The sequence below is a fragment of the Alexandromys fortis genome, unplaced genomic scaffold (assembly GCF_014885135.2).
Source record: "Alexandromys fortis isolate MF-2015 unplaced genomic scaffold, M_Fortis_MF-2015_v1.1 scaffold_213, whole genome shotgun sequence".
Taxonomy (NCBI): domain Eukaryota; kingdom Metazoa; phylum Chordata; class Mammalia; order Rodentia; family Cricetidae; genus Alexandromys; species Alexandromys fortis.
Genome location: NW_026068093.1, coordinates 526359 through 542323, shown reverse-complemented (window position 1 = coordinate 542323; position 15965 = coordinate 526359). Strand labels below are relative to the sequence as shown.

Genomic DNA, 15965 nt, shown 5'->3' with positions numbered 1-15965 from the left:
CAAAGCAGTATTAACATAACCTCCCATCACCAAATTACTATGGAAAGTACTGTTTTTGGTATGACCAAATCCTAAGAAATCTTCCCTGCTGTGAAATATTATTTTAAGATGTGTTACATCCGTTTTTGTTAATGCTGTTTAATATTTGTTTAACGATGCTAAAACGTGTTTCATTCTTTTATGTTGCATTTGTTTAACTCTGTGAAGCTGTGTTAACTTTGCCTGCCTAAACACCTGATTGGTTTACTAAAGAACTGGTGGTAAGGGCCAGGCGGTGGTGACATTCACCTTTAATCCCAGCACTTGGGAGGCAGAGGCAGGCGGATCTCTGTGAGTTCGAGACCAGCCTGGTCTACAAGAGCCAGTTCCAGGACAGGCTCCAAAGCTACAGAGAAACTCTGTCTCAAAAAACCAAACCAAACCAAATCAAAACAAAACAAAAAACAAACAAACAAACCAAAAAAACCAAACCCACAAACTGATGATAAATAGCTAGGCAGGAGAAAGGATAGGAGGGGCTGGCAGGCAAAGAGAATAAATAGGAGGAGAAATGAGGAAGAGAAGACTGAGAAGCAAGAAAAAAAGGAGAGGGGCACAGAATAAGAAAGAATGTTAGGAAATATTATTATTTTTGGCTAGGAAATATTATTTTAGTTTATGCTGCATTTGATTAACTGTGAAGTTGTGATTCTTTGCCTGTTTAAAATAGGCTGATGGTCCTAATAAAGAATTGACTGAATAATAGCAAGGCAGGAGAAAGAATAGGTGGGACTGGAAGGCAGAGAGTATAAACAGAAGGAGAGCCAAGAAGAGGCAATGAGAGAACAAGGAGAGGAGGATGTCAGGGGCCAGCCACAGAGTAAGAATGAAAGAAAAACATACAGAACTAAGAAAGAGAAAAAGCCCAGAGCAAAAGTAGATAGGATAATTTAAGTTAAGGAAAGCTGGTTAGAAACAAGCCAAACTAAGGCTGGGCATTCTTAAGTAATAATAAGCTACTGGTGTGTGTGATATTTGGGAGGTGGGTGGTGGGCCCCCTCAAAGAGCCAAAAGAGTAATGTATTACACAAAAAGGAAAGAAAAGGTATATAAAAATAGAAAAGGGTGAAAGGCCAGAGGCAAAAGGTAAACAGGATTAACTAAATTTAAGAAAAGCTGGCTAGAAATAAGTCAAGACAAGGCTGAGCATTTATAAATAAGTATAAATCTCCATGTGATTATTTGGAAGCTGGGCAGTGGGCCCCCAAAGAGTAAAAAAAGAAAAGAAAAAAAACAACTACACTATCCACTGAAATATTAAGCAAATATAATAACCTGATTAGTGGTTCTCAACCTTCCTAATGCTGCGACCCATTAACACAGTTCCTCATGTTGTGAGGACCCCTAAGCACAAAATTATTTCATTGCTACCTCATAACTGCAATTTTGCTACTATTATGAATTGTAATGTAAATATCTGGTATACAGAATATCTGATATGTGACCCCTGTGAATGGGTGGTTTGATTCCCCAAAGGGGTTGCAACATACACAGGTTGAGAACCACTGTCCTAGATTCTCAAATAATGGAAAATTGGTTTTTCATTCTAATACTTACATCATTGCTGGCATTCTTGAGCTGATTAAGGAGATAGTCAATTATGTCTCCACCATGATTGGCATGAATGAGACCCAATGCATAGAGACCTCCACCTTCCTGATAGGCTGATCCTGGAGAAGTATCCTTAGGAAGGTATGTTGCCATCAACTGTAATGCTTCCTTCTCATGGCCCTGTCACAAGAGATAAGAAAAAGGTAGAGGAACACAGATGCACCATCATCTCCACAGAATGTCCCTTTGCTGATGCAGGTAACAGAATATGCTGTCATCCAAACAACTCCATTATTCAAATATGAGTCTTTCTTCAAATTAATTTAGACTATACAACATTTCAATTGAACTGTGTGGTAGTTTGAATGTAGCTGGCCCCCATAACTCATAGGGAGTGGCACTATTAGGAGGTGTGGCCTTGTTGGAGCAAGTGTGTCACTGTGGAGGTGAGCTCTGAGGTTTCCTACACATAGTTCAGTCCACTGCCTGTTGCCTGTGGATCAAGATGTAGGACTTTCAGCTCCTTCTCAGGCACCATGTCTGCCCGCATGCCACCTTGTCCCACCATGATGATAATGAACTAAACTGTAAGTCATCCCATTAAATGTTTTTCTTTATACAGTTGCAGTGGCCATAGTCTCAGCAACAGAAACTAAGCTAAACTAAGACAAACCGTTGCAAAATGGCTTAGTCATCAGAGGAAAAGGATTTCTGTTGGAATACACTTATTTTAGTGCCTTCTTTACTGTATCTTTTCCCTGTCTGAGGACTGAGATAAGCTGACAACATATACCTGTTGATGAATTACAATAAATTTATGCTTCTTAGCCCCAGAAAAATGGCTTCTTCTCTGATAGCTAGTCACAATGAATAAAATGTATTACCTTATGTATTACACCCAAGCTGGCAGTCGCAGTGAATTTGGCCCAGTTAGTGGCTCTGGCCAACCATTCCAAGTTATCTCTGTACAGAACAAAGCAAGCCGAGCATTAATTATTGATACTGACTGTCCTACGTAAGCTGTTCCCTTTCTGAGAAAGAATCTAGTATTGTAGCCCACACTGGTCTTCAACCAGTGATCCTCCTGCCTCAGCCTCCCAAATGCTGTTATTACACGTATGTGTTAATATTCTGAAGTTTTTTTGCTTGCTTGTTTTTCGAGACAGGCTTCTCTGCATAGCCTGGTTGCCCTTGAACTCACAGAGATTCTCCTGCCTCTACCTCCCCAGTGCTGTGACTAAAGGCATGCACCATCAATGCCCAGCTCTGAAGATTCTTAAAATGGATGATATATAATTCTACTTTGAAAAGGAAAATCATATATCTATAAATATAATTTATATCAATTTTTCCTTCAAGCTACCATAGCAACTAATAAAATTAATTTTATTTTTAAATGAGTAAATGTAAAACAAACAATATATGTAACAAGCAAACATACTTAAAATTCAAGACTACTCAAAGTATAGTAAGAAGTACTATCATTGTAATTTCAGTTACAAACCACTTGGTGGGCTGGAGAGACAGCTTAGTGGTTAAGAGCATGTACTATTCTTTCAAGAGAACCCAAGTTCAGTTCCCAGCACCCAAGTCAATGGCTCACAACCTCCTGTAACTTCAGCTCCAGGGGATTTGACACCCTCCTCTGGCTTCCAAACACAACTGTACATACCTACTCTACCCCCAGACACAGGAATACAGATAACTTATTTAAAAAAAAAAATCCACCACAATGGAATTCTCCAGGCATATTTACCTAAGAAACTGGTCACTGGTAGTACCACAGTGCATGAATGAGTTTGCTATTACAGTTGCTGTATGACATACAGAATTTCGTACTGCATCCTACAAAAACAAGTACACACTTCTTTATCACTGACAAAGTATTTATACATACATAAGCTCACACACATTCAGAAGCCGTATTTTGCAGCAAAACTGGAAAACAATTGAAATGAGATTTAAAATATGATTCTGGGAGCTGGGCAGTGGTGGCACATGCCTTTAATCCCAGCACTCGGGAGGCGGAGGCAGGCGGATCTTTGTGGGTTCAAGCTCAGCCTGGTCTACAGAGCAAGTTCCAGGACAGGCTCCAAAGCTACAGAGAAACCCTGTCTCATAAAAAAAAAAAAAAAAAAAAAAAAAAAAAATTAATCGGGGGATATCTTTAGATAAGGATTACATAGCTAGCCTGGAAAAACAAGACAATCAAATAGTATTATTTGTGGTATTATTATGAACCTAAGGTCATGATCATATTTTGTTTGTTTTATGGGACAGGGTTTCAAATAGTCCAAGCAGGCCTGAACTTGCTTGAAATCCTGAGATTTCTGCTTTCTCCTCTTAAGTCTATTGATTCTAGGCCTGTATTATAACCTGGCTTAATCATAATGTTTTTTTCATCACAGATTTAAAGTGTGAATTACAGATTTCCTACTCTTCTCCTGAATAGCTTAACTATTCAGTTAACTACTCAGAAATTTCTGTTTCTCTTTAGCATCTTGCCTAAGGGGTCCAAGGTACTGGGCTAACTTAAGTAGCAATGCTGTAACTCTTTTGGCCTACACCTCTGGCAGTCACCAAATTATAAATACATCAATTATAAATTATAAATACATCAATGTGGAAACGTAGTTATAGTGCTGGGGATAGAACCCAAGGCTTTTTACACTTCAGGCAATCACACTACTCCTGAACTACCTCCTAAGCCCTAACCTATTTATAAATTATGCGAGTCTGTATCTTTTTGTCATTTGTAAACATGAACTTAAGGTTTCAAAAGGCACCTTACAGATGATTAAATAAAACACTGTTTAACCACTGAACAGTACATGGCTGTAAGAAAAGAACAAATGTCTCTGGGAAGGGACACTGAGTAAGAAAGAAGATTTTTTTTAATGCTATTTATCTTTTAATATGAAAACTTTTTACTCCCAAGAAAGAAAAGTTTATTTAGTACACTGTAAAGAGAGCAGTGGGCACAGCAATAACAGATGAGCTACTTGCCTTGAAAACACCGTGTATGCACGTATGTGAGTGTTCATGTGGGAGCACATGTGTCATCTCAGGCGTCATTCCTCAGGAGCTAACCACCTTGCTTTTTGAGTCAGGGTTTCTCTGGAGTTCAACCAATTGACCTGACTCCTTATCATACCTGCCATTTTTTTGTGGGTTCCTGGGACTGACCTCATGTCTTGTTTTGAAAAACAACTAAACATTTACCAACTGAGCTATCACTCAAGCCCTTTAGAAACCTTCTGAACGAAATAGCAATCATACCTATTCAAAAATTAAAATCTGTTAGGATCAGTATCTCAAGAATGCAACAGCAAAATCTTGATTATGCTAACATATTCAACTGTTATGTGAATACAAAAGATAAAAATGTTTTAAGAATAAAACAAGAAAACTCACCACACTTCCCAACAAGAAACTAGCACAAAAACAGGAACTCAATCTTTGTTAATTTCCTTCCCTCCAGAGAGTGAGCGCTTTCCTCACTCACTTATCTATTTTGGTGTGGGGAGCAAATCCAGGGACACATTCACACATGTTCTGCAGCTTTTTTTTCCCCGTGGCTTTTTTTGAGTTTAGCCACATTCATTGTTATTTTTACAAAAAGTTAACATTTTCTTGATTATAGAAAATAAAACAAAGGCTTCAACAAGGTATTAAAGAATGTTTCATTATGGACAATGTCTACCTTTGTGTTTTTCAGGATCATGAGGTCTGTGTTGTTATTTCGTATGAGAAACTGCAGGTGTAATTCAATAGCCATTTCACCACTTAAAATTTTAATCATTTTCAGTGTCTGGTCTTTGGGCTCTGGACTCTACAAAAACAAAAAAGAACAAAAATCCAAATATTAGTGAAATTCACTAAGCCAATCTTATTTCATCAGCCTTAAACCAGAAAGCAATTACACACACACACACACACACACACACACACACACACACACACACACACGACTCATATAACTCATACCCTCCCACACCCTTCTTCCCTCATATTTTAGTAAGATCTAGAAAATTCAACCATCAATGTTTGGAAGAAACACAATTCCCTTTTTTAATCACATTCCACTTAGGTAGACTACAAATTCAAAAGAAGAATGCAATTTATCCTAAGGTAGTTTTTTAAACCAGGATTTATAATTTTTAATTATTTGTATATGTCTGTGTGAATTATGCTATGTGTGTGTAGGTGGCCTCAGAAGTCAGGAGAAAGAATCAGATAACCAGAGATGGGAGCTACAGGTGGCTGTGAGCCTCCAAACATGGGTGCTGGGAACTCAACTAAGGTCCTCTGAAAGAGCAGCATGCACTTCTAATTGCTAGGCTACCTCCCAGGCCAGACCCCCATGGAAACTTCTGTCTGTCTGTCTATCTATTATCCATCCATCCATCCATCCATCCATCCATCCATCCATCCATCCATCTATATTTTTGAGACAAGGTTTCTCTCTGCCGCCCTAACTGTCCTGGACCTGTAGACCAGGCTGGCCTTGAACTCAGAGATCTGCCTGCCTCTACCTCCCAAGTGCTGGGATTAAAGTGTACCACCACTGCCTGGTACTTTTATTTATTTTTAAAGACTTGCTTACTTTTATTTATTTTTTCTAAAGATTTACTTATTTATTATCTATACAATGTTCTGCCTGCAGGCCAGAAGAGGGCACCAGATCTTAATACATATGGTTGTGAGCCACCATGTGGTTGCTAGGAATTGCACTCAGCAGCCAGTAGTGCTCTTAACCGCTGAGCCATCTCCCCAGCCCCATTTATTTTTATTTTATGTGTATAGGTATTTGCCTTCATGGATTGGCTGTGCATCACTCGCATGCCAGGTGCCTGCCCATGAGGACCAGAAACGGGCACAGGGTCTCTAGAACTAGAACTACATACAGTTGTAAACCACAGTGTAGGTGTTGGAATTGAACCTGGGTCCTCTAGATGAATTTTTAAAACTACTTTTTATAGATAACACAAAAAAACTTTCAAAAACTCAAATATATATCATGTATTTTAAAAAATGTTTTGGTCATGGTAATGAACACCATTAACCCCAACACTTGTCAGGCAGCGCTCTAGTCTGATCTATTACAGTCAGTTTCAGCCAGGACCACACATTGACAGTCCCCTCTGCTGTCACCCCGCTCCCCCTTCCTCCCCCTCAAAAAAGAAGAAAAGGCCCTTCAAGAATACTTTGAGCAGTCCACTCACCGTATCCGGTGTCTTTCCTACCAGTGCACTGCCTGTCTTCTCCTCCGTTTCCATAGAGTCACTAAAATGAAGAAAGCCAATGATCAACATTTCAATAAATCTCTTAAAATAGAAGGTGCAGGCAATTTAGTTATATTGTAGATTTGAACTATGTCCAAAACATTTTACAAGAAAATATATTCACTTTGAGGGTATTATTCATTAAGAATTAAGATTCTTGTACCTCTAAGATGGAGGAAACAGATACTGAATCTCCCCTAAATAAACTCTTTAAAACAAACAGAAAATGAATCCAGGTTAGCAAACTCTGTGAATAATAAACACAACAAAAAGGGGGACAAAAATGTATCTTGTCCATTCCCAAAATAGTCAGATGAAGATGAACCACCCATAGCTAAAAGTGTAAACTATCTGGGACCCCACAACTTTAAACTAAACAGCCAACACGTCGTCTGGGTCAATCACAATGTTGGAGAGAGAACAGTGGGCAGAGGAAACATTAACACAAGAGAAGTTTTAGGGAACACTGAAATTGGAAAAATGACCTTTAACAAGCCACCTCTGTAAAAGTTTTAGAAGGCTAGTTTTAGTAAAATAAACCACAGAAAATGGCTAAAGTAAAATTCTATACAATATGAAAAAATTTATTTCAAGTAATGGACATTTTATAGGTATGGTGATACATGCCTTTAAAGGATTAAAGCATTAAGGAAGCAGAGACAAGTGGAACTCTGTGAACTGAGGCCAGCTTGGTCTACACAATGTGCTGTAAACTAGCCAGAGGCCAGCCTGGTCTACACAATGCGTTGTAGACTAGCTAGAGGCCAGCCTGGTCTGCATAATGTGCTGTAGATTAGCTAGGGTTATACAGTGAGACTCTTTCTTTAAAAAAAAAAAAAGAAAGGAAGGAAGGAAGGAAGGAAGGAAGGAAGGAAGGAAGGAAGGAAGGAAGGGAAAAAAGTGATTTAAGATAAAAAAAAGAGAATCAGGTGGGCTAAGGATATAGCTCATTTGGTAGCACAGCATGCATGAAGGTTCAATTCCTAGCACCACATAAAACTGGTCACAGCAGCTAATGCCTATATTATCCCCGTATTCTGGCCAGCCTGGATAGAGTTCCTATATCAAAACAAAAATTAGAATTAGAAAAAAGTCAGAAATTAAAAATACAACTAGCAGAAAGTGACAAATGAGAGAAAAAAAACCTAATCATTTCAGAAAAGACTAACTCATATGACAGCAAATAAACATAGAATGACTTTTAAAAAAAATTAAGAACAAAGAAAACATTTTCAATCAAGAAGAAATTTCTAGTTGGGCAATGGTGGCACATATCCTTAATCCTAGCACTCAGGAGATAGAGGCAGGAGGGTCTCTTTGAGTTTGACACCAGCCTGGTTTACAGAGTGAGTTCCAGGACAGCCAAGGTTACAAAGAAACCCTGTCCTGAAAACACCCTCGCCACAAAAAGAAGACATTTCAAGGGCTGGAGAGATGGCTGTGCAGTTAAGAGCACTGGCTGTTCTACTATAGGTCCTGAGTTCAATTCCCAGCAACCACATGGTGGCTCACAACCATCTGTAATAGGATCTGATACCCTATTCTGGCATGTAGAAATACATGCAGCACATTCATCCATAAAATTAAATAAAGGTAAAAACTTTTTTTTAATAAACAGGTGTAAATATGAGTGGGGCAGCAAATGAAACTAAATGCTATTCCCCTAACAGCAGGAACAAAGGATATTTACTTTCATTACTGCTATTCTAAATGCAACTGAAATTCTAGCCAATGTAGAAAAAAGGGGCGGGTAGGAAGAGTGAAAGGGAGAAGTAAAACTGGCAGATGCATAATTCCTATGTAGAGAATTCTATAGAAGGTTCTGATTTTAAATTTTTCTAAAACTAAAAAGTGATTTAGTAAGATTACAGGATTCAAAGTTAATACATAAAAATGAGTATTTCCATATAGTAGCAACAAAAAACTGGAAATAAAATTTAAAATACTACATAATAGCATCAAAAACTATAATACACTTAAGAATAGAAAGACTTGGGGCTGGAGAGATGGCTCATGGATTAAGAGCACTGACTGCTCTTCCAGAGGACCCATGTTCAATTCCCAGTACCCACATAGTGACTCAAACCTGTAACTCCAGTTTCAAACAAAACAAAACACACCAATGCACATAAAAAAAAATTAAAAAAAGAATATGAAGAATTTAAGAAAAATGCAAAAAACACTTTCATAGTATCTATAACATGCCACTGAGAAAAAGTAAAAAAATGTAAGTAAATGACGAAAAGTACCATGTTCATAGATTATGGGCTAAATATTGCCAGGGTTACAGGTTCAGTATTATGGAGTTCAGTGAAGAGATCCAACACAATCCCAGTCAAAATCCCCACAAAAATGCAACAGATCTACAATAGCCACAATAAAAAAAGAGAATCAAACTGGGGGGGAGGGGGTTGAGATGTATCTCAGTGGTAGAGTGTTTGTGTGGAATTTACAAGGACCCCCAGCACTAGGATAAAAACATCCTATATTATCTGATTTGAAGACATAAGTCTTAGTAGTAATAAAGGTAGTACTTCATAAGAAAAAAAAATAGATCAATGGGAAAGAAAAAAAAATCTTTCAAGCGTTCACAGAACAACCTATTAAGTTCTAAGCATTCAATGGCTCCTCACACCAAAACTTCAATTACTTAACAGTCCTCTCCAAAACAACATGGTCAGGTACTTCAAAACAATACCTTCCCTCCCTCCCTCCCTCCCTGCCTCCCTCCCTGCCTCCCTCCCTCCCTCCCTGCCTCCCTCCCTCCCTCCTTCCCTCTTTTTTTCCCTCGAGACAGGGTTTCTCTGAGTATCTTTAGAGCCTGTCCTGGAAATCACTCTGTAGACCAAGTTAGCCTTGAACTCACAGAGACCCTCCGGTCTCTGCTGCTGTTGGGATTAAGGGTGTGCACCACCACCACCCATCCAGTAGTTTGTTTTCTATTGCTTTAATAAACACCATGACCAAAAGGAAAGGGTTCACTTGGCTTCAATGTCCCAATTTCAGTTCATCATGGGGGAAGTCAAGGCAGTAATCAAAGCAGAACTAAAGCAGAGGCCATGGAGAAACACTGCTTACTGGATGTTCCTATGGTTTGCTCAGTTCGCTCTTTTATACAACCCAGGGTCCCTTGCACAGGGGTAGAAATAACCACAGTAGACTGGGCCTCTCCCACATCTATCATCATAGATTTACCTACAGGCAATCTGATGGAGGAAATCTCAATGGAGATTCCTTCTTCTCAGATAACTCTAGCTTTTGTCAAGTTTGCAAGAACCCTAGTACACTATCTAAGTAGTGACTATACTGTAGTGTCTAGGGATTGCTCCTCCCCAGTCAGTCAGTCTAACCAGCCAATGCAGAGCTTGTGGATATAACTGTGGAGCCTCAAAGGATACTTCCTATACACAGAATTTGGTTTGAAATGTATGAGGAAGGCATTAACAGTTGAGAGGGAAGTAAGATCTTAATAGGTTTCAAAACAATGACTCTTACAGAGAGTTATGGGAGAAAAATATGCTGGAACAGCCAAGATATAAACATTTTAAAGAGCTGGTCTAAATGTATAAGGATATGCAGGGGAAAGTGCATACTGTCTGAATCTAAGGCATTATTTATTTAGCTTTCATAGAAGCGCAAAGCCCAGAACATTTCTTTCTAAATTTCTATCCCAGATGGATCTGAGATCATTATCTTGGCCCACCCATCCCACATATTTTAATACAATAAAGTAGCGACATATTATCTCACATGCTTGCCCTACCACCTAATCCTTTCTATTTCTTTTTAGAAGGATTCATTTTGGTTGTCCTTACTTTGCCTATTATAGGGCAATACCATAAGACCTTACAATCTATAGAAGCTAATAGTTAAACTTATTTATTCTTAAAAATATACTACCTGTAAATATTTTATATAGTCCCCAGATTAAAAAAAAATCTTTTGTGCAGTTAATGGTGATGAAGAAGATACTTATACCTGTCTTTCTCTGATCCTGGCACAGTACCCGTATTAGTAGATCCAGGCACAGAAGCAATGGGGGTACCAACAGTTCGAAGATTCTGGATCACAGATGACAAAAACTGCTGGCTAGCACTTTCATACAAATCAAAACAAATCTGATAGGCCATCAGCAGGTTGTCTTCCTTTACCAGCTTTTCTAAGATATCACTCACGGCCTGAGGATCATCTAAGAAAATTAAGCACTGAAATGGAGATAAAGAATAAGCATACGGTAACTGAAAACTTCATATACAGGTACTTAGCACGACACAGTTCACAATACAAACCGGAACAGACTTATCCAGTCTAGCATTTCATTTCAGAACCCAACACTAAGTAAATGTTTCCTAAAAATCACATTCACAGTCCTAATATTGTGCCTTGTGGCTAATAGTATTCAATATCAGTTGCAGAATCAATTTCTCTCTCTCTTTCTCTTTTTAAAGACAGGATCTCATTGTGTATCCCTGATTAAGTTGAATGGTTGGTCTGGAACTTGCTATGTATGTAGACCAGGCTAGCCTATATATATAGCTCAGACTATCTGCTTGCCTCTGCCTCCTGAGTACTGGGACTAAAGGTATGTACTACTGCACCCAGCAATCTTCACTTCTTTTAATCACATCCATAATTTATTCATGTACTTGTCTACTTATTTATTTGTTTTTTTTTTTTTTTTTTTTAGGACACAGTTCCTTTGTGTAGCTATGGCTGTCCTGGAACTTTGTAGACCAGGTTAGCCTTAAACTCAAGATCTGCCTGCCTCTGCCTCCTGAGTGCTGGGACTAATGACGTGTACCACCATTGCCTGGCCATAATTTACATCCAGTACTTTTTAACCTATACTTTCTCTATCAACCTATACTTTCTCTATTGCCATAAAATGTTGAGAATCAATCATTCATTTAACACATATTACTGTCTGTGCTCGAATAAGAGTAATCAAAATTATCATTTTAAAGCATTTCTTTTACTTCCGTTAAAAAATCTTCCATGTGTTTAAACAAAACTAACCTTTCAATAATTCAGTTTAATTTTTTAAAAACTCAGCTTAAATTTTATTACCTCATAAGTAGCAAGCTACTCACTTTCAAGAAAAACATAGTCAAAATTATTATAAACTAAGAACAAGAATTAATGGAAACAAAGGAAGTGACTAGCAAGCAGTGCTTAAGTAAGAGAGTTAATGTACTGAATAGCCACAGTAAGTCATTAAACATTACCAAAGGGAGTAAAACACCTAAAAGAATACAACTGTCTATAAGAAAAGAAGTTGAACCAGAAGAAAGGGGCAGAGAAATATTATATATGAGCATTAAAAAAATAATAATTTAGAAACAGAACTTCAAAAACATCAAAGAAAGTAAAAAGAAATACAATGTTAAATATTAAACTGACTTTGGGTAACATAAAAAAAAAAATCAACTTAAAACCCTGTGTTGACTTGGAGTAATTTCAATGTGGCCATTTTTTTATCCGGGTATTTTCTGCCTCAAATTGCATTCTGAATCATTTTTTAAAGGGGACATATATGTATGTAATCCCCCACATATAAGTATATATATAAAATTGTATTCATTACAATAAATATGAAATACTATACTCTTAATCAGTATACAAAAGTATATATAGTGTATCAAATTGCTTAAAAGCAAACCATGCGTATCTTCTGTCACTGAAAGCTGCAGAGACACTGGGCACAGATTTAGATCTAAATATGCAATAAATTGTGGAAAACATCTACCATTACTGATCTTTAGGGAAAAGGCCTCCAAGAAGAGAAGGGGGAAAAATCAGGCTTTATTTCATATATTTTCTACGCTACTTGAAAAATTTAAGAGGTACAGAGAGAGATAAAATATATCCAATGTTGTATTTTCAGTAATGAGCCCATACATTATATTAAACTAAATAAATATACATGAATACAAAGAATACTCTGTAGGAAAATTATTCTTAAGAATCCACTTAGCAGTAAAAAGGAACATAAATCATATTATCTTATCCTCACAGGATGTGTAATGACCTGTATGAAGCCCATAGCAACTCAGCGCAACAAAACAGGGACTATGTTGTACCACGCAGTGGTGCAGCGGTCAGATTCGCATGGAGTAAGGTGATCAGAGTAAGTACCTGACAAACATTGATGAAATCAGGCTTTTCCAAGTTCATGTAGATCTTAACCAGGACTCTCAATACTTTATTCCGAAACTGTTTATTCTGCATTAAAGACATGCAGAGCTTGAGGCTGTAAGCTAGCATTCCTGGGACATCATTCTGAAAGACATAATTTAAAGACATATCATTATCTAGTTACTGAAGCATTATGTACATTTAGTGATCACTGTTTAATTTATTTGTTTATTTTGTGTTTAGAACAGCCAATGATTTAAACTAGAAAACTTAAACCAGCTAAGAGGTTTGTTTTTGTGATGAAAGGCACTCTGCCACTGAGGTCCCTTCCCAGCCTTTGGCTTTCCCAGAGCACCTCACTGTGTAGTCAACCCTCTTGTCTTTACATCCAAGTGCTGCAATTAAAGTCATACACCACACATGTGGCCTGGAGGAATCCTAAGAATAATTATATATTTCTATATCTTTACGGAAAAAAAATGGAATGAAAAACCAGGCACAGCTCTACCTCTCCTGTCTGGTGGGCTGGCACCGTTATTACCCCACCGCTGTTGGTTCATCTGTTCGGGCGACCCCGGGAGGGTTGAAGATGAAATACCTCCAGGAAAGAGCTGGGGCTGGAGCACTCCGTGTGCCGGCTCAGACGTCCTGTGGACGCCCCAGACTATCTAGAAAGTGGCCTTATATTTGGACATTCTCCGGAGGAAGGTTTCAAGGCTGATGGGATTATGAAGGTCCTTTGTGGCCTAAGCTAACTGACCACTGCTATGATGGCAGGTGTGTGCTGCACATGGCCTTCCGTCGCACTGAACAGTGGGCCAGGTAAAGGGATGATGCTAAGTAGTTCTGATTTCAGCATGGATTCCAAGATTAAAGCTAGATTCATTTGATAACAGATTGGTGTCTGACCCAGCTGTCATCAGAGAGGCTTCCTCCAGCAACTGATGGAAACAAATGCAGAGACCCACAGACATACATTAGACTGAGTGTGGGAAATCCTGCTGAAGAAAAGGATTGTAGGAGCCAGAGGGGTCAAGCATGTCAGGAAAACCCACAGAATTGACTAAGCTGGCTCATAGGGGCTCACAGAGACTGAACTGACAACCAGAAAACCTGCATGGGATGAGTCTCTGGCTTTTAGGACCCTACTCATACTGGGTCACCTTGTCCCGCCTTAATACAAGGGGAGATGCTTAGTCTTACTGCAACTTGATATTCCATGTTTCTTTGTATACGGTGGGGCCTGTGCTTTTCCTAAACAACTGAGGAGGCAAAAGACCCATACACACAGTTAAAATAAATTCTGTTCCTGCCAACTGGCCTACTCAGGATTGCCACTACTAAATTCTAAAATTAGGCACAGTGTGGAATGATACATTGTGTATCCCTATATAATTAAGTAATATTTTCTTAGTGGATTAATCTTGGTTTGGCAGTAAACTTGTCTGTCATCATTTTGTAAGGTAATTTGTTCCATGTGTCTGATCCCTGACTTAGCAGTCTTCTAAATGCTTCATAATATGGTTGCAGGCCAGCTTTGTTCCCCACTGCTGAGAGCCTGAGTCTGTCTATAAAACTGGCTTGTCTTCTCAGGGCTTCATGAGGATGGGCTGGCTGTCCACAGTAGTGCTTATTCCACGGGACTGTAGTGATTGATCCTGGGATTTAAATGATTTGTTTTCCAAATAAATTCCTTTTTTTTTTAAATTAAAAACAAAAAACAAAACAGGCACAGTGATATACATCCATGATCCCACACCTTGGGTGATGTAGGGAGAAAGATCAGGAATTCAAATTTGAGCCAAACTGGCCAGCATGTGATCCTGCTTCAGAAAAGCTATAAAACCCCAACAGATATTAAATAAAACAAACACAAAAAAGGAGTAAAAATAATTCAATACTACTTAATGATCAATCAGGATGTCACTATGTGAACATAGTATGCTATAATGATCATATTATAAAAATTATAAAAACCTGGCTGTGCAATGCTTTGCTTTGTAACTACCTTCTCCTACTTTGCTACTAAAGCCCCTGTGACTTGCTGCCCACATTCACTCAAAGGCCACAAAGCACAATGTGATAGAGCTATCTCCGTCTCTGACTGACACAGGCCTTTGTTTTCTTCACAGGCCTCTTATTTTCTTCAATGGATATGTTGTCAGATACCTTCTAAATATATATGTTTACAGCCACGGGTTAGTGGGGCTTTCAACTTTGGTCAGAAAGGTTTCTTTCTGCAGTGGGCAGTGATTAACATAGAGAGAGACTCAGGGTTAGTCAAAGTGCTGAGAATGAATCATTGGTGTTCAGCTCTAAACAGGACATCTAGATAACCATTCCAAGAACAGAAAACATACAGAATATTAGAGCTGAAGGGTGAGGAGGAACATGGAGACTGCAAAATATGTCTTCCAGACATAAGACCTGAGTACATGTGAATTCCACTGAACTCAGGAATTCATTGCAGCCTTGGTCACCTGGACAAGACCTGCATGGGCTCAAGCCAGTCAACATTCCAGTGTGGATGAGGGAGGCTCAAGGGACTCTAGCTCTAGCAGAGTAGCTACTGACAGCGATGGTTACCGGGAAAGGGAAATCATTTTTCTTTGGAGGTGTGGCAACTGGTGGCCTGCCATGTCAGTGGGAGGAAGCAATAATGAGACTCCATAAGTTATAAAAGAAAGGACAGGTCATTTGGTTGACTTAGCAGGTAAAGATGCTTGTTGCCAAGACTGATCTAAGCTCAATCCCCAAGACCCACGTGGAGGAAGGAAAGAACCAATTCTCATTGTCTTCTGATTTCTCTGCATGCACTGTGGCACATGTGTGCTCTATCTAGACAGACAACAAATAAATAAAGTGCAATGGAAAAAAAAAAAAGGAGGTCATGAGGTGAGGGACATCTAGGAGTGTGAAGAGGAAGGCTGGAGTGGGTATGACTTAGATACACTA

The 15965-nt window shown here is 38.7% G+C and overlaps 1 protein-coding gene across 1 annotated transcript in view; it reads right to left on the bottom strand.

Annotated features, from left to right (window-relative positions):
• Psmd1 (proteasome 26S subunit, non-ATPase 1) overlaps positions 1-15965 on the bottom strand; it is an 80112-nt gene that overhangs the window by 52624 nt on the left and 11523 nt on the right. Inside the window, exons 6-12 of the mRNA XM_050123102.1 lie at positions 13011-13154; positions 10854-11080; positions 6816-6876; positions 5294-5422; positions 3347-3435; positions 2475-2553; positions 1597-1770 (exon numbers count right to left, since the gene is read on the bottom strand). Of these exons, the coding sequence (XP_049979059.1) occupies positions 1597-1770; positions 2475-2553; positions 3347-3435; positions 5294-5422; positions 6816-6876; positions 10854-11080; positions 13011-13154 (903 nt within the window). The remainder of the gene's footprint in view (positions 1-1596; positions 1771-2474; positions 2554-3346; positions 3436-5293; positions 5423-6815; positions 6877-10853; positions 11081-13010; positions 13155-15965) is intronic.